We start from the raw sequence: 19,686 nt of genomic DNA on the forward strand, positions 1-19,686 counted from the left end.
TCTTTCCTTCCAACCTTTGATTCAGAAAACAAATCAATCAAACTTACTGCAAGCAAGCGCATACTAATAATGATGTATTTAGTGGCATGAATTATAAGTGCTCTTCAAAATCTTAGCCCTGGTATGCATTAAAAACCATGGCCCCAGTATTATCCACCTGATCCCCTATTGCTCATGCCCAACTACATTTAGCCCATCACCATCACCATCACTTGTACTCCCTCTGTTCCTAAATATTTATCTTTTTAGAGATTTCAAATGGACACCACATAGGGATGTAAATAAACATATTTTAGAGTGTAGATTCATTCATTTTGCTCTGTATGTAGTCACATGTTGAAATATCTAGAAAGACAAATATTTAGGAACGGAGGGAGTACTACGTAATAAACTTTAAGCTTAATGTTTCTGCTCCACACTGTGAAAAACAACCCAGGAAAGACAGAGCACCAGCATTTCATTTATTTCTCTTGTTTTCTGACAGAGCATCAAAGGTGTGTGTTCCTTTTGCAATATGTAGGGTGATGTTTCCGAATCTGGGAACCTTACCCTGGCTTTTTGCAATATGCAACCTGAAATCCTAACACTGCAGTAAATGCATGCCTCTCAGCCCTGGAGCAGAGCAGATAAGCGATGCCAGCCAGCCCAGCTGCAGGAACCTCCCGCATCACCCAATCGGCGCCATTGGAGAGCCATCACACACCTAAAATAGCCCTACTTCGGCTCGATCCGGTCAAGATCGAACTCCTACTGCGACAGATCACGGGGAGATCAACTGGGGAGCTGACCAACAGCGACTGGGGGTGCATGGAGGAAGAGGAAGAAGGAGGCGAGCAGACACGTACCGCGGCGCGAAAGAGGAGGAGGAACGTATGGCTTGAGGCCGCCGCGGCGAGCACCGCCCTACCCCTCCTCCGCTGCTCCGGCGCCACGGCCACGCGCACGAGGCTACGGCGGAGCCGGGGGGGAGCAGTGAGGAGGCGAGGGTCCGCCCGAGGGAGGTGGCGGAGGTGGCTTCCATGGGGATCGGAACGGAGGAAGGTCGGAGCTTGGGGGAGTGTTGCGCGCGGCCGGTGCCCAACCGGCAGGGTGATGGCGGCGGTGAGGAGATCGTGGGGAGAGGAGTCGGGGTGGGGTGGACCAAGGAATTGTGAGTTTGTGAGAGGGTTTTTTTAGGGATGAGAGAGAGAGAGTGGTGGGGTGGGAGTGGATCGGGCCGGGGTGGTAATGGACACGCTTAGTAATAGTGTGGGGGTATTACCTGCGCTATAGCTACTTACTTAGTAGTAGCGCAGGTTTTATACCCATCGCTACTACTATAGCCTGTCTCGGGGGCATGGGTAGAAACCAGTTAGTAGTGGCGCGGGTTTATACCCCTCGCTGCTACTATCAACTTAGTAGTAGCGCGGGTTTTATACTCCTCGCTACTACTAATTAGCAGTAGCACCGTTTTGTAGACATCGCTACTGATAAGTTTTTGTGTATAACGTTTTCCTAGTAGTGTTCCTTCTTGATTGATCTTGATGATATGAGTATTCCAAGAGTTGATCTACCACGAGATCGCAGAGGCTAAACCCTAGAAGCTAGCCTGTGATTATGATTGTTGTTGTCCTACGAACTAAACCCTCCGGTTTATATAGACACCGGAGGGGGCTAGGGTTACACAGAGTCGGTTACAGAGAAGGAAATCTACATATCCGAATATCCAAGCTTGCCTTCCACGCAAAGGAGAGTCTCATCCGGACACGGGACGAAGTCTTCAATATTGTATCTTCATAGTTCAACAGTCCGGCTGAAATATATAGTCCGGCTGTCCGAGGACTCCTTCAATAGTATTGGTGGAGGTTTCCTTTGCATAAAACCAATTTTCTCCTATACTATTTTTTTAAAACTCCTTTTGAAATTAAAAAAAAAGTTTTAGTATAAAAGGTAGGAATGAGATACATGGATATACGCACCAGTGCTCATTATCCAAATTTTGGTAAAACATAAATATGATTGAAGTGAAACGCATTCACTGTGCTCATTCATCAACTTTCCCTTCCCTTAAAATAGACTTTTAGAAAAGAGAGGGGAGATTCTTCTTCGGTCCAAGTCTTTAGTTGCTCAAAATTGCCCGTAACCGGGGGCACGACTAATCAATTAGGTTAAACCCTCTGCAGTGGTCGTACACGTTCCCCACATGACACAACCAACCCCGTTTATCGTTACACACTTGGGTATACGACTAGGAGGAGATTGTGACGAAGCCTTTCCGTAACAGCCCCCTATACCGTCAAGCCGCCCGCAACTTCGGCACGAAGGCCTCTCTCCGGTGGCGGTCCTGGGGTAGGGTTTCCCGTTAGTACTAAGCTAAGCCAGAGCCCATAGTAGCATGTGGCTGTACTGGAAACTACATCAAACTGTACTTAGAAGATCTCAGTCCCCTGGACGGTGGTCCCCACCAAAAACCTGTGTGCAAGACCCCAGTCGGGCGCATTCACTGCAAGACCCTGATGGACGCAATCACTTGTAAACGCTCACATCAATAACATTCAGAGTAGAAGTAAAATAGTATATAATTTTGTTTTTCAAAAGTTTTCACAAAACGTTGCCCAAAAGAAGGCAAGTTTAAATGGTTAAAACTTGTTTGATTTTCAACTCACCCATTTGTGCAAGCGCGGCCAAGCATGACAGTAAGTCTTGAACCTAAGGCTCTAGCTAGTAAAAATACTTTGCAAACTTTTGTAAAACATGCATAATATTACATTTAAAAAATATATGCATAATTTAAATAATATAGGTCAGGGCATGATCGAATTGCAACTTGCCTTCAGTTTCGCAGTCACAAGGTTCTACCTCCTTGTAGAATTCACCTTCACACTCGTCGCAATCTAACACGATAAATAACTAGAGTAAGACACTCGGCATATCCACATTCACGTAACAATGATTCAAGCAAGAATTCAACACACCATAAAAATCCAAATGAATATCCAAATAACAACACGAATTATTCGATTGCCACTATCATAATTTCTAGGGCATGGTTAGGGTTGATATAGGATCAGGTGTGGTATTGGAAGAAAATATGACATAGTCATATTCTAGGGTTGGTTAATATTGATACTAAGTGATGATTTGGTTTGAAAGGTTGTGAGACCGGATTCTACGACAAAGTCTATAATGGTTCGATCGAAATATTTTGACTTGGGTTAAATGGAAATGGTTATGACATAAGTTTCAAGACAAGAATTAAATTCTTAATCTTGTAACTCCAAATTTTTGTGGTGATATCAAATGGCCAGAGAGGTTCCCTAGGGATCAATCTAGGAGATTTATCCTAAGATAAAATTTATTTGGATGAGGGTAATGAATTATGTCTAAAGAGAGTCAATTTGGTGTGTTCAAGCTAAAATAATAACTAAACAGAGTTGATAAATTATGCCATGGTTTCCAACAGAAAGGTGAGCTCCTAAGGTCCAACTTTCATATATAAAACATTTTTATATGATTTATAGAACAAAAGAAATAGTAAATATACTCATCTTACCATTTAAATCAAAACTAAATTTTAAATTGCCCGAAAGTGAGATTTTATACTTTCATAAAAAAGTACAGGTTTCACCGAATCCGGGGATATCTTATTTGTTGAAATAGGACATACGGTTTGAGAGATACGAATTTCCGAAGTTTGGATATTTTTCTGGAAAAAAAGAATTACGGGATTTAGATAGAGCTCACCGGAGTTGGTCGCCAGAGTTGGGGAAGAAGGTTGCGGGAGTTGTGGAAGAAGGTCGCCGGAGTTGTGGAAGAAGCCCCCTGACGTCAAGTAGAAGGAGGACGGCGAAGAGGTCGACGAGGAAAGTCCGTTGGGCAATGTCCCGGGCTCGGCCTCATCCCGTGGCAGCATGGAGCGGCCGCCGGAGCTGCAGAACTCCGACGAGCAATTGATCGGGATGGGGAGGGATATAGGTCCCGAAAGAAGAGGGCTTCGGACAAGGGCTTAGAGGGGCTCGCGGGGTGCTTTTTATAGGGCTCGGGGAGGTCCGAATTCAAGCAGATGAAGGACTATAATGGTGGCGGTTCAGTTTCTCTGTAATGGCCACTACACTCGATCGATGGCGCACTAAGGGATGGGAGGGGTCGAGGGAGGAGAGGGGAACCGGTTCTGGGGGTTAGTGGGTTGGGAGAGGAAGAGGGGGAAAGGAAGAGGTGGAGGCGTCCATGGTTGCAGCTGGCTGTTCATGTTCCTGTAACGAAGGATGGGACCAGGAAGATGGCCATCGGTTGGGCTGAAAAGATATGGGCCTTGTGGAAGAAATTGGCCCAAAGGAAGAAGGCAAGGACAAAAAAAATACAAAAACAAGGTGGGCTGTGCTGTGCTGCTGTCTCCCGCCTGTCCGAGATTTTGAGAGAGAAATATACTGGGTCAAGCTAGATAGTTTAGGAATTAGGATTGAAATATAATTATGTACATACGTACGTGCACAAAAAGTTTACTTAAAACAAATAATAAAAATGTTTACATTAGTGCCAATATTATTTAGAGTCCAAGAAAATTAGTCTCCGAATTTAATAAAATTAAGTTTGTTCACAAACTACCCTTCACACTTTATGGACATAATTGAAATAATCAAAAAATTCAGTTTAGAGTTCTGCAAATTCACGAAATGATAGTTATGCAGTACTAAATATTTCCAAATATGTTTTGGAGAAGTCACATTATCTCCTCTCATTAAATTTGTTGGAAATATTTAAATGGCATTAAAATTTCAAATGAGATCCAATTTCTAATGGAACTCCAAAATTCAAGGAACTTCAAATGAAATTTTTTTATCCACCACATTTGAGAAAGTCATTTTATTCTCACTCCATTTTTATTTGTGGTTTCAAAATATTTCGTAAGTGTCCAAAAGAAAACCAATTGGATTGAAATATTTGAAACAAGAATCAAAAGGTTTTAATTTCCCATGAAAATCATAGCAATTCACTCAATAATATCTTATTTTTAACATTCCAAAATTTGGAAAATTTTGGGATGTTACATGAACCCATGGTTCTCTTTCTTTACCGTGCTTCCTAACAACGAAGTCTCTCTTATCATAACGTTGATTCTTTGATTGTGGGTTATCAAGATCAACAGCAGGTTCAATCTCTACATCATTGTTATTGCTAGGTTGAGCATCAACATGAACACTATCATTAACATTATCACTAGGTTCATGTTCATCACCGGATTATGTTTCAGCATCAAAAATAAAAATATCATTGGGATTCTCAGGTGTCTACAACAGGTTCACTAGAAGCATGCAAAGTCTTATCATTTTTTCTTCTTCTTCTTAGAAGGACTAGGTGCATCTACATTATTTCTCTGAGAATCTTGCTCAATTCTCTTAGGATGGCCCTCAGGATACAAAGGTTCCTGAGTCATTTTACACCCTCGAGTCATAACTTTAACAGTATTATCATTTCCCTTATTATTTAATTCATTAAGCAAATCATTTTGAGCTTTAAGCACTTGTTCTACTTGAGTGGTAACCATAGAAGCATGTTTGCTAATGAGTTCAAATTCACCCTTAACTCTAGACATATAATCACTCAAGTGTCCAATCATATAAGCATTACTTTTCAATTGTCTACCAACATAAGCATTGAAGTTTCCTTGTTTAGCCATAAAGTCATCAAACTCATCCAAGCATTGGCTAGAAAACTTAGTACACGGGATTTCAACTTTATCATATCTATAGAGAGAATTTACCTTAACTACCTGTGTCGGGTTATCAAGACCATGTATTTCTTCAACAGGAGGTAAATTCTTAACATCTTCAGCTTTAATACATTTTTCTTTCATAGGTTTCTTTGCCTCTTGCATATCTTCAGGACTAAGAAATAGAACACCTCTTTTCTTCGGAGTTGGCTTAGGAGTTGGTTCAGGAAGTGTCTAATTGTTTTCATTAGTCAACATATTATTCAATAGCAATTCAGCTTGATCAACAGTTCTTTCCCTGAAAACACAATCAGTACAACTATCCAGGTGGTCTCTGGAAGCATCGGTTAGTCCATTATAAAAGATATCAAGTATTTCATTTTTCTTGAGAGGATGATCAGGCAAAGCATTAAGTAATCGGAGAAGCCTCCCCCAAGCTTGTGGGAGACTCTCTTCTTCAATTTGCACAAAATTATATATCTCCCTTAAAGCAGCTTGTTTCTTATGACGGGGAAATATTTAGCAGATAAATAATAAATCATATCCTGGGGACTACGCACACAACCAGGATCAAGAGAATTAAACCATATTTTAGCATCACCCTTTAATGAGAACGGAAATAATTTAAGGATATAGTAGTAGCGAGTTTTCTCATCATTAGTGAATAGGGTGGCTATATCATTCAATTTAGTAAGATGTGACACAATAGTTTCAGATTCATAGCCATAAAAAGGATCAGATTCAACCAAAGTAATTATCTCAGGATCGATAGAGAAATCATAATCCTTATCAGTAACACAGATAGGTGAAGTAGCAAAAGCAGGGTCATATTTCATTCTAGCATTCAGAGACTTTTCTTTCAGTTTAGCTAAAAATTTCTTAAGATTGGATCTATCATTGCAAGCAATAAAATCTCTAGCAGTTTCTTCATCCATAACATAACCCTCAGGCACAACAGGCAATTCATATCTAGGGGGAGAATCTTCATCATCACTTTCATCAATATTATCAGTTTCAATAGTTTCATTCTCTCTAGCTCTAGCAAGTTGTTCATCAAGAAATTCACCTAATGGCACAGTAGTATCAAGCATAGAAGTTGTTTCATCATAAGTATCATGCATAGCAGAAGTGACATCATCAATAACATGCGACATATTAGAATTAATAGCATAAGCATGTTTAGGTGTCGCAAGCTTACTCAAAACGGAAGGAGAATCAAGTGCAGAGCTAGATGGCAGTTCCTTACCTCCCCTCGTAGTTGAGGGAAAAATCTTTGTTCTTTCTTCTTTCAAGTTCCTCATAGTGATCAGCAGATATAAATCCCAAGTGACTCAAAGAATAGAGCTATGCTCCCCGGCAACGGCGCCAGAAAATAGTCTTGATAACGCACAAGTATAGGGGATCGCAACAGTTTTCGAGGGTAGAGTATTCAACCCAAATTTATTGATTCGACACAAGGGGAGCCAAAGAATATTCTCAAGTATTAGCAGTTGAGTTATCAATTCAACCACACCTGGATAACTTAATATCTGCAGCAAAGTATTTAGTAGAAAAGTAGTATGGAAGTAACGGTAACAGTGGCAAAAGTAACAGTAGCAGTTTTGTAGTAATTGTAACAGAGGCAGCGAAAAAGTAACTAAGCAAAGAGCAATATGTGAAAAGCTCATAGGCATTGGATCAGTGATGGATAATTATGTCGGATGCAATTCCTCATGTAATAGTTATAACATAGGGTGACACAGAACTAGCTCCAGCTCCTCAATGTAATGTAGGCATGTATTCCGAATATAGTCATACGTGCTTATGGAAAAGAACTTGCATGACATATTTTGTCCTACCCTCCCGTGGCAGCGGGGTCCTATTGGAAACTAAGGTATATCAAGGCCTCCTTTTAATAGAGTACCGGACCAAAGCATTAACACATAGTGAATACATGAACTCCTCAAACTACGGTCATCACCGGTAAGTATCCCAATTATTGTCACTTCGGGGATTAACAGATCATAACACATAATAGGTGACTATAGACTTGCAAGATAGGATTAAGAACTCACATATATTCATGAAAACATAATAGGTTCAGATCTGAAATCATGGCACTCGGGCCCTAGTAACAAGCATTAAGAATAGCAAAGTCATAGCCACATCAATCTCAGAACATAGTGGATATTAGGGATCAAACTCTAACAAAACTAACTTAATTACATGGTAAATCTCATCCAACCCACCACCGTCCAGCAAGCCTACGATGGAATTACTCACGCACAGCGGTGAACATCATGAAATTGGTGATGGAGGATGGTTGATGATGACGATGGCGACGGATCCCCCTCTCCGGAGCCCCGAATGGACTCCAGATCAGCCCTCCCGAGACAGTTTAGGGCTTGGCGGCAGCTCCGTATCGTAAAACGCGATGAATCTTTCTCTCTGATTTTTTTATCCCCGAACGTGAATATATGGAGTTGGAGTTGAGGTCGGTGGAACCTCAGGGGGCCCACAAGGCAGGGGGCGCGCCCTAGGCCCCCACCCTCGTGGATAGGGTGTGGGCCCCTGACGTTGATTCTTTCGCCAATATTTTTTATTAAATCCAAAAAGTTGCTTCGTGGATTTTTAGGTCATTCTGAGAACTTTTATTTCTGCACAAAAATAACACCATGGAAGTTCTGCCGGAAACAACACCAGTCCGGGTTAGCTCCATTCATATCATGCAAGTTAGAGTCCAAAACAAGGGCAAAAGTGTTTAGAAAAGTAGATACGACGGAGACGTATCAGCGCCCTCCTACCTCGTGGCCGCCTCGTTGCCTCTCTGACTTCATCTCCAAGTCTTCTGGTTTGCTTTCGGTCCAAGAAAGATCATCGTGAAGGTTTCATTCCGTTTGGACTCCGTTTGGTATTCCTTTTCTCCAACACTCTAAAATAGGAAGAAAAAAACAGAAACTGGCACTAGGCCCTCGGTTAATAGGTTAGTCCCAAAAATAATATAAAATAGCATATTAATGCCCATTAAAAATCCAAAACAGGTAATATAATAACATGGAACAATCAAAAATTATAGATACGTTGGAGACGTATCAATGCATAACCAAGGAGGAAGGTTATACAAACATAGAGTCACAGGCCAGGTGCTATGATTGCTGCTCTGCTCCCCAAAAGGATTAATGCCATCTGCGCTTAGACCAAACCATATGTTCCTTCCTTCATCTACAAAGTCCCGCACTTTCTCTCGATTTTTCTACACTGCGACCCATCAGCGGGTACTCTCAACTTCCTGTCTTGCTTATGGTCTTCTCTGTGCCATCGCATCAACTCAGCATGCTCTTTGTTTTGGAACAAACATTTCAACCGTGGTATTATAGGAGCATATGACATCACCTTGACATGAATCTTCTTCCTGGGGCGCTCGCCCTCAACATCACCAGGGTCGTTGCGGCTGATCTTATAGTGCAATGCACCGCATACCGGGCATGCATTCAAATCTTCGTACTCACCGCAGTAGAGGATATGCAATCATTAGGGCATGCATTCAAATCCTCGTACTCATCGTGGTAGAGAATGCAGTCATCAGGGCATGCATGTATCTTCTGCACCTCTAATCCTAGAGGGCAGGTAGCCTTCTTTGCTTCGTACGTACTGTCGGGTAATTCGTTGTCCTTTGGAAGCATCTTCTTTAACATTATCAGCAACTTTTCAAATCCCTTGTCAGATATACCATTCTCTTTCTTCCATTGCAGCAATTCCAGTGTGGTGCCCAGCTTTTTCTTGTCATCTTTGCAATTTGGGTACAACTATTTCTTGTGATCCTCTAACATGCGCTGCAACTTCAGCCTCTCCTTTTCACTTGGGTAGTTTCTCTTTCCATCAGCAATTGCTCGACCAAGATCATCAGTGGGCTCATCTGATGCCTCTTCTTCAGCTTCTTCCCGCATTGTTGGCTCAGCTTCTTCCCCCATTGTTGTACCATCGTATTAAGGAAACCCATGGCCAGGATAGTTGTCGTCATCCTCTTCTTCTTCTTCATTGTCTTCCATTAGGACCCCTCTTTCTCTGTGCTTGGTCCAACAGTTATAGCCGAACATGAAACCAGACTCAAACAAATGGACGTGAATGGTTCTTGAGCTAGAGTAATTTCGATCATTCTTACAGTCAGCACATGGACAACACATAAAACCATCCGCCCGCTTGTTTGCCTCAGCCGCAAGCAGAAAATTATGCACGCCCTCAATGAACTGGGGAGAGCATCGGCCATTGTACATCTATTGCGGTCTCATCTTCATTACAAAACACCGAAAAGACCAACTTAATACAAGTTCATACACACTTATTCTCATAAAACAACATACAAACTCTCTAGCTAAAGCATTTAAATGCAACAATAAATGCGATCAAGATCGCAACTATGGTAACAATTGATCCAACAACATAATGATACCAAGCCTCACTATCAATGCCATATTTTCTAATGTTTCTAATCTTCAAGCGTATTGCATCCATCTTGACCTTGTGATCATCGACGACATTGGCAACATACAACTCCAATTTCATCTTCTATTCTTCAATTTTTTTTCAATTTTTCTTTCAAATACTCATTTTCTTGTTCAACTAAAGTTAACCTCTCGATAAGAGGGTCGGCTGGAATTTCTGGTTCACATACCTCCTAGATAAAAACATCTATTCACGTTGGTCAGCATAATTATCATAAACACGAAATGCAACAAATAGTTATAAAAGAGAATATATACCACATCCGAATCATAAACCGAACAGGTGCCGACGGGGACGGATATCAAAACCATGCCACTATGTATAACAAACAACGCACAGGTAAGAAAACCATACAAGTAACTATATATCTAAATCACACAAACTTGATTTTTTTTGATAAAAAAATAAGAACCAGAGGCTCACCAAGGTGGTGCCGGCGACGGGCCGGCGCGGGCAATCGACGGTGGTTAGGACGGGGACGGGAAGGCACTAAGTAAACCACACATACATATGCAAACTAAGAGTTAATTTGAGCTCAGATTGCATATAAATCAAATAGACTACCACATATAATTACTCCCAAAGTAAAACCCACAAATCGCTATACTTATAGAGCATTGCAAGAGCTAATCTAGCAATGAGAGATAAAAGGATAAAGTTGCTAACCTTTGTGATCACTTGGATGGATGGGGGGGGCCTTCAAATCTTGACAAATTTTGGGAAAAATGAAGGATGAGCTCAAGCTTTGGGGAAGAACATAGAGGAGAGGAAAGGGGAAGAACAGAGAGCTCGATCACGGGCTGGACGAAGGATTTATATAGGAAAATATTTAGTCCCGATTCATGACACAAACCGGGACTAAATGTGAGCTTCTAGTACCGGTTCGTGCCATGAACTAGGACTAAAAGGACGAGTGGGCCCCCATCCTGCCTCCACCCCTTTAGTCCCGGTTCATGTCACGAACCGGTACTATAGGTTCAACACGAATCGGGACTAATGATGCCCGAACCCTTAGCCGTTCGAACCGGCAATAATGGTCACATTAGTGCTAGTCCGTTTACAAACCGAGACTAATGTATCTCACGTAAAGTAGTTTTTCTACTAGTGTTGCACAGTTGTAGATAGTTGAGAAATAAATCATCACAAATAGAGTCTCGTGTCATAAAAACAACAATGGGCAATGATCATTGTCAAGGCAAATAGAAACACAGTATGAACATAATCATTTGAAGAATGTTGAGAAAAAATTCCTTCAAATAGTTCTTTTAACTTCCGGGATGTAGTTGGTCTCTGCGCCAATTGACAACTTGCAACAATTGTTGATTAAAAATCAAAACAAAGATAAAATACTCTTTTCTTACAACTTCCAGTGAGTGTTACTGTCTTGTGCATATTCGGTTTCCCTTACTCGAGGTTAATTATAGTAATGTAATTGATGAGTTATGCATGCGTGTGCATCTTTCACTTTATATTGCTAGAGATTAAGCTTGAAACTGGAATAGTAACAGTCTTGGACTATAGAAGAAAAAGTCCCGAGGAGTATGCGAACATGACTGATATGCTCTAGTGGTAAGTTCAGTCGATCATTATCGCACCATATCGGTAGCTTTGTTCATTTCCTGATATCAAGTAATTATTCTCTTTGTCTGGCAGAGTTTGGAAACAATTCACCACCATTGCTCCAACACTGTCGAAGGAACTGCGATTTACACACCCGAAAGTAAGTACTACTAGCTAGTTTCGTGCATCTCCCATTGATTCTAGCTAGTTCATCAAAACCATTAAGCATGCTTTATTATCAGTTTGATTGAACTCTATTTCTCGTAAAGGTCTTGTTGCAGGAATCCGGAATGCCTTTTATGGATACTACGTTTGCGGGTTCATCTACAACTCGACGAAATCTAAGCGGCGGGGGGGGGGGGGGGGGGGGGGCTACTCTAAAAATGATTTTTGATGTACGTAAACAATAATATTCACAATTTTATTTTATTACCATCATTTGTGTTGAGTTTCATTCATATACATGTATTGACCCACTTCTTTAAATTAGATGTGGGACATGCGGGATGAACTCCTACCACATGATCGCATACGAGCAATTCAAGAGGAATTGGCGGGATTCTTTCTTGACCACGTCATAAATAAAGACGGAGAGTACCATGTGGAAGTTCAAATAGACCTTGGATGTTAGGGTTTGTAAGTATATGTAGCTATTAGCATCGGATAGACATACATAAACTTGTTATTCGACCAATCTCGCGGAGAAAGAGAGGTCGATCATTTCTCTCTGTATATGTTCATCATGACGATCTTGTGTACTTAATGGTTCCTTCATTTGCTTACTAGGTAGCATGTCGAGTTCTCTCTATACATATGGTAGCTAGCGTCGACCAAGCACGGAGATAAGAGAGGTCACTTCTCTCTAGCTATTAGCTAGCTAACACAATATATGAAACCCCTAAATAATTAACCCTCCAAAACCCCCTACACCCCCTTTAAAAAAACAAAAACCCCAACTCCTGAGCTGCTGACGCGTGGATGTCATTTCATCCTGGTTGATATTACCAACCGAGACTAAAGGCCCTCCTGCCTAGACTTGCCGCAACGACCATGTGGAGCACCATACGTCCCGGTTCGTAAGCGAACCGGGACTAAAGGTGTTGGGCTTTAGTCTTGACTCATTAGTCCCGGTTCCAGAACCGTGGCTAATGGGCCTCTGGAACCGGGACAAATGGCCCATTTTCTACTAGTGCTACTTCATCAACACGGGGAAGCTGGTGCCCCTGTCGGAGCAGCAGCTGGTGGACTGTGACATGTACGACAATAGCTGCAACCGAGGCTACTACCACATGGCCTTCCAGTGGATCATGGAGGACGGCGGCCTCACCACGGCGGTGCAGTACCTGTACAAAGCCGTGAGAGGGGCCTGCACCCGCGGCAAGCCCACCATCACCATCACCGGGCACGCGGCAGTCCCCAAGAACGAACCGGCCCTGCAGAGCGCCATCGCAAGGCAACCCATCGGGGTGGCCATCGAGGTCCCCAGCAGCATGCAGTCCTGCAAGAGCGGTGTCTTCTCGCCCCCCTGTGGGATCCAGATGAGCCACGCCGTGGTGACCGTCAGCTATGGCACCGACGCCTCCTCTAGGCTCAAGTACTGGCTCGTCAAGAACTCGTGGGGCGAGGCCGGCTACATCCGTATGCGCCGTGACGTCGGAGGCTCTGGGCTCTGCAGCATCACGCTCGACACCGCTTATCTGACCATGTGATGTCAATCATGCATGCACGTGCATCGAGTTAAGTAAACTCGCAGGTAGTAGCATCTGCCCTAGTAGTACTCCATCGTGCATTTGTGACATCCTACCTATGTCATCGATTACATCGTGACGCTGTTATGTATGTGGTGTGTGTATGTGTAACAATATAGTGTCATGCGGGTTTTCTTGTTATAAAAAAGAAAAATGCCCCAAGCAAAGGGCAGCCCAAAGTCTCTGTGTCTAGCTATCTTTTTTCCTTTTGCTAGTTCTGCTCAAGGTAAAAAATATAGCATGCTAAGAGAAATAGCGGCGGCCTCCTCCAGATGCTATACACGATATAGCATGCTAATAACATGCTATACTTCAAATAGCGTTTAAAAAACTATTACATATGGCTCAAAAATAAAGGATTTTAACAGGAATAAATGATATAGTCCAAAACATGTCAGAACAATATATGCATAACCATATACAAAATTGTTCTCCAATTGGCTAAACCCTAACATTGACATCCCATGGGGCAATCACATAGTATAAATTACTTATTCAGAATCATCAACATTAGCGATGTCTTCTTCCGATTCTGAAGAGGAACCAATTGATTTTTATTCATCATCATGAAAAACAGGAGTCAACTTGCTTCTAACGTTGAAAACTCAGGCCTTTAGGCCAATAGGCTGGTGCCCCCCCCCCCCCCCCCCCCACCCCCACCGTCAATGTAGCAGATGGCGCCACCAAAGAGGTTGCGGCCGTGGTGGACGGCAGGGCTGGCACACGGCATAGGAGCAGCCCGTCGTCGGGCCAGACTTGGTGTCATCCCTACCCAAAATGTAGTCGGCGACGGCCGCCTCATTGTCCTCAGCACACACCGGCAACTGTGGCCATTTCCTCATACATAGAAAATGCCTTTCTTGTGTCTCAAAAAATGAAATAAAATATAACAAGACTATTCGTGTTTCCACACGACTACATCTATCAGGTATCTCCTTCTTTCCTCACCTACTAATCGTGAAGCTTTGTACAATGCTGGGGGCGGTTGCCCCCCCCCCCCCCCCCCCCCCAGCATTGGACCAAGCTGTGAAGAACTTTTTCTAGGGCCTAGATGTGAATGGTTTTAGCAATTTTCACCCTCAAACACTCACGTCTTGGCCTTGGCCCCCACCAGTTTCTACCAAGCTCTGGTGATAGTTCTGGAGCGTTGTGAAGATGAGGGAGGGATAGTTATTTCCTCCTTGAGTTTTGCTACATCTTATTTTTACATTACTATGTGCTTCATTATATCAACAATAAAGGAGTATACAAGCAATGTTCCAAGTGCTATGGATTTACAAGGAATACAACAACGACTTCTTGTGTGCAGGCACCTACTTTTTTGACACACCCAATGATTGTCGGGCTACCAGGCTCATTATGTGTGGCCCACGCACTGGCATAGTCACCCATGATATGGTGCGCTGGTTGTTCTAGAATGACGAGATAAACTTGGTCTACACCCTTAACATAAGCTTGGCCACGTCACGCGTCACTTTGACCAAGATCCCAATCAAACTCGACCTACTTTCCCAGGACCGCTGATCCCATGCGTCGCCGGAGAAGAAGGAACGTGCTCGACTGTTACTACATAAGGCCAATACCAAGCCATAGAAAATCTTTGGACCAAACCAGAACAAGATGATGACGGTCATGTCTGTGTGTGGCAAAACTCTCAGCTGGCAACGTTGGGGAGTGTGAGAATAGACATGGTATTCACGGGAAGCTGGCATGGATTCATATAGGTCTAGCCAACATAATTTCTGATAAACTTACTCATATCCTCCCAAATCTATGTGAAGACTTCAGGAGCGCAAAGTTCCTTTGTAGCTCAGGCTACATGGAACCTCTTATCCTCAACCCTCCAGCCTTGCTTTTAGATCCGTACTCTCCAACTAACTTACAACGAGAAGATTTCTCTTTTTTGTTTCTCTAAAATGAAATAACATATGAACTTCAAACTTTGCAGATCGAACAAACATTAGAACATCAATGTGTGAAAAAACATTCAGATTTTTTGGTCTGATATAAATATACAAAATGGGATTTTGTTTGACTAAAAGTATTATTTTAAGTATTTAAAATGCATGAAAAAATCTGAAAGTTTTTCCCCAGATTGTAGTTAGAATGTATTGTTGTTCTGCAAAATTTGAAGTTTATATGTTGTGTCGTTTGAGAGAAACAAAAAAGACAAATGCATCTGCACGGATCGCGATGCAGAAATGGATGGCAAAGATAATGGATACCATGTAGCCTGAGCTACAGAAAACCAAGGCAACATGATCTAAAAGACAGCAGTGCATATCACGTACATACATATATAAGCTATAAGGACGGCAATACATGCTCTCTAGTCAGGCGGTTAGACATTTCCTCTGTTCTAACAGAAGAGCCTGATATACTCAATGCAAGCGTCTCTCAGCTTGCTGCAACCATGCTGATCAGCTAGAGCTAACGTGGCCGCCACACTCTCGGCATCTAGACCCTTGCACAGGATGGCCTCACACATCAGCTTGAGCCTGTCCATGGCATACATGTCTGCAGCCACAAGCAGATGCCTGATCACCTCCCTCTTGTCATGGCTGTCAAGGAGGTCATCCATGGCAGGCAATGAATCTGTGTATATGAAGTGAAGGAATGCTCCGAAGATGGCGGGCTGCATATCCACAATCTCAATGCACTGCATCTCGGTGTCGCACATTGCCATTGGCCCGTAGAGCTCTGCTTCGAAGACCGGAGACCGCATCGTGAGCACGATCTTGTGTGCGTAGAAGGTCCTCCCGAATGAGTGGCGGGAGTCGAATGCCGGAAAGGACGATTGCCGGGAGCAGATCAATGTCGACATCCTGGTGGTCTGGTTGGTGAGCTTCAGGTCGTAGAGAGCCCTCACCACGTATTCCTTGCTCTGGAGCTCGATGCAGACCAAAATGTAGTCCATGTTTCAGTCTCCGTCGGGGTAGTAGCGGATGCACCGATCGTAGCCGCCGACGGCGAAGGTGGCAGATCTGATGAAGTAGCCGACGCCGAGGCCCTTGTGCAGCCTGTAGCCGGCGACCGTGAACACGTGCGTGCCCCGCGCCGTATCCGGGATGCACGCCGACGCCGTAGTCGTCGTACTCGGCCTCTGCCGCCATTGCCGGTGCTTGTGCGGAGGGGAAATTAGGGCGGCGGCGGCGGCGGCGGCGATAGGGTTTTTGGGAGCGACCTGTGCTCTGTTCTGCTAGAACTCTCCTCTGTTCTGCTCTACAGTTGGACTGGACTGACCATGGGCTGCTACCATTTCGGCCTTGGCCTTCCTACTAGAGAGTAAAGAGGGGCAGCCCGCTCAAATTCCAGCTCAGCTCAGGCGTTTTCAGCTACCCGATCCGTTTAGACATGCATCTTAGGGCTCGAATTGTTTTGCTCGTTGGATATTTAGTTATTTACCAATGCGATTTCAGCCGTTGGATATTTTACCAGTGGCAAAGGTGAGATATTTCTAGCCTATAGTGGGGTAGATATGCGATTTCATGCGGCGAAACCCTAATCGTGTTCTCTTCCATACGAATACTCTGATTTTGGTGGTTCATGCCGCCACATCTCCTTGAGCACCTCTCCCCATTGTCTCGCTCTCGCACCACACCTTACTCGTTGATCTCGTCTGTTGCAATCACCAAGAGGAGCAGAGGCTGCCGCTATGTGGGGACCCCGCCTAGCTAACCGAAATACATTTGCGCCTACAACAACGATCCCATAATAAGTGTGTCATTGATCACGGATAGTGACCAGTCACGCCTCAAAAATTTGATTCTACAACCGGATACCTCAAATTATAAACCTCAAATCCATATTATTACATGCAACGTGAAACCTAATTTAAGCGGAGCTCGCCCGGCTCCGCCGTACCCATGTCCGGTGGCCGGCTGCGTTCCCCAGAGTGTTGGTCCCGTTGCCGGCAAGGTAGAGTAGGGCATGGGACACGAGCCAGCTCATGGGACTCAAGGCATTGTGGTTTCCCATGCCCTACCCTTTCATGTCGGAGCTCGTAACCGGACGGTGCCGATGGACGGCATATCAATGATGGATCCGCTCTGGGACGAGTTGGCGACATCCACCACGACACGGTTTCGGCGCTCGAAGTGGTGCACCATACGGGGCATCGAAGAATGCGACTCCGCCTCGCCAACGTCCACCGCCGCGAGGGCTTTCACTGCCTCCCGCACCTGTTGCCTCACACGACAGGCATGCCTCGCCATGTTTGCGCCGGATGACGCCCGTGGTGCATCCATGGCCTCGTTGTGCCAACGGAGGGGTTGTGTGTCCGCCACCACGTTCGGACGGCAAATAGACTACACCACCACCGGTGAGGCAGCGGTGGCACACCTAGCGCCGGATCTAATATGTGCCATTTTGGAGGACACAATGGATTCCCAACGGGAGGAGTCCGATCACTGCCTCACACGGGTTTCCTCCCGGGAGCGGCTGAGTTGAGCTCAGGGTCGACGGTTCTGGATGTGTAGGACTCGAATCCTCCGCCCACAATGCCGGAGATCACCGGAAGGGAACTTGGGTGGTAGAGGGGAGTGGAGTGAAATGGCTAGGGTTTGGTGCAGCGAATGCATGGGGAGGAATATATGTGGGGTCGAGTGGACCAGCACCGATGTGGCGGACGCACCCGGGCGCGTCTGGGTGCCTCCATATCCGCCCCATATTTGGGCTAGATACGAGGGTGTCGGTCATCCCGGGTGTTTGAGACTCGTTTGGGGCGCTCTTGTTGGTCGCATTTTCGTGGCCGTTCAGTAACTAGGCAGTCTATCCAAGTGTGTCATCTAATATCCGACTCATTACAAATGAACAAAACAAAATATGAATGAATTTTAAGGTGAATGGATGAAATTAAACAAAATTTTGTATAGTTAAAATAAAAGGACAAAAATACAACCTAAATTTAAACTAAACTAAACATAGACGAGGTACCGGACGGTGACCTAATAAGCATGGCCTCCAAGGCCACCAATACGTGCGTCGTCGTCCGCTCTGTCGGCCCAACCGCCATCTGAGTCGTTGTCATTGTCGTAATCGTGCCAATGGCATGCTTAGCTTTCTGGTCGCAGTTGTTTTTGCGCTAGTGGCGCGACAAACTCCTTTCTATTGCCCCGGTTGTTTGATTGTACAGTTGTCTAGGCCAGCGTCTGGCCAGTTTGCTTAGTTTTCTTCTGCTCATGTGATCCCGGGTGGGATTCTTGGTTCGAATACTTCGTGTCATTTGTCATGGGATATGCATTCCGGTTTTCTTTTAACCCGACTGGGGCATGAAAGAATAAAACATACAATCAATTCACCTTCCCAATCACCCTTTTTGGATGATTTATTGAAGGAGTGCCTGCTATACGTGCTGCCATAACTAGCTTAACTTCAGGAAAGAAAAGGTGGCGCGGTTAGAAAGCTAGCACAAGAAGGTGCTACAAAGGAAAGAGTTAGAACAATGTGCTACTGTGGTTCACACAAAACCAAAGGCCACGAAAAAGAATAGAGCATTTTTGCCTGCCTCATTTTTCGGTTCGGTTGCTCCGGTCGTGGCTGCGTTGTTCGCTAGACAGGCTACATTGCGGGCAGGCTCCTACGCGCGACCGGCCCACACAGTCCACGGACACGCAAATTAATCCGCGTCTGAGCACGCAAGGCCCTTCGCGTTCGGGCAGGAAACTCCATCCGTGTCCCGGCAAAGAATCTCTGTTGATCCGGTAAGTGATAATATAATAAAGTGACTATGAATAAGCTATGAAGAAGGCAAGCAAACCATATGTAATAAACACTAACGAACAATGTTTAAAAAGTAATAAACCATCAGAGACGAGCTCCATCTAAAATTACAATGTTGGGTTGCACTATTCGGCGGAACAAGGATATGGACATCTCTCGTTGGTAAATATACATACAAACAGAATCACTTCCAGATCGTTTACGAGAAACGTCTTTGTGCCAATGGACGCAATTGGTCTCTTCAATTAGTTACTTAACTTTCATTTTATGTTCCTTCGTGTAATTTGCGGTGGGATATCGTTTGGGTTTTCTGTTAACCCAATTGGGGCATGAAAGAATACAATGTACAGTCAATTCACCTTCCTAATCGCCCTTTAGGGATGATTTATTGAAGGAGCATATGCTATATGTGTCGCTCCTAACTTGCTTAACTTCTCGTTGTAGTTGATCTCTGTGCAGCTGTAGATAGTTGAGAAAAAAATCATC

The 19,686-nt window shown here is 44.0% G+C and overlaps 1 protein-coding gene and 1 pseudogene across 1 annotated transcript; one reads left to right on the forward strand and one right to left on the reverse strand.

Annotated features, from left to right (window-relative positions):
* Positions 1–1,019: 1,019 nt before the first annotated feature.
* Positions 1,020–13,440, forward strand: LOC123039617 (ervatamin-C-like). The gene is made up of 3 exons (XM_044462702.1): positions 1,020–1,150; positions 11,825–11,891; positions 12,922–13,440. The coding sequence occupies exons 1-3, from the start codon at positions 1,020–1,022 to the stop codon at positions 13,438–13,440; spliced, it is 717 nt and encodes a 238-aa protein (XP_044318637.1).
* Positions 13,441–15,838: 2,398 nt separating this feature from the next.
* On the reverse strand, positions 15,839–17,726 carry LOC123042636 (BTB/POZ and MATH domain-containing protein 1-like; annotated as a pseudogene).
* Positions 17,727–19,686: the final 1,960 nt, after the last annotated feature.

The sequence above is a fragment of the Triticum aestivum genome, chromosome 2B (genome assembly GCF_018294505.1).
Source record: "Triticum aestivum cultivar Chinese Spring chromosome 2B, IWGSC CS RefSeq v2.1, whole genome shotgun sequence".
Classification (NCBI taxonomy): domain Eukaryota; kingdom Viridiplantae; phylum Streptophyta; class Magnoliopsida; order Poales; family Poaceae; genus Triticum; species Triticum aestivum.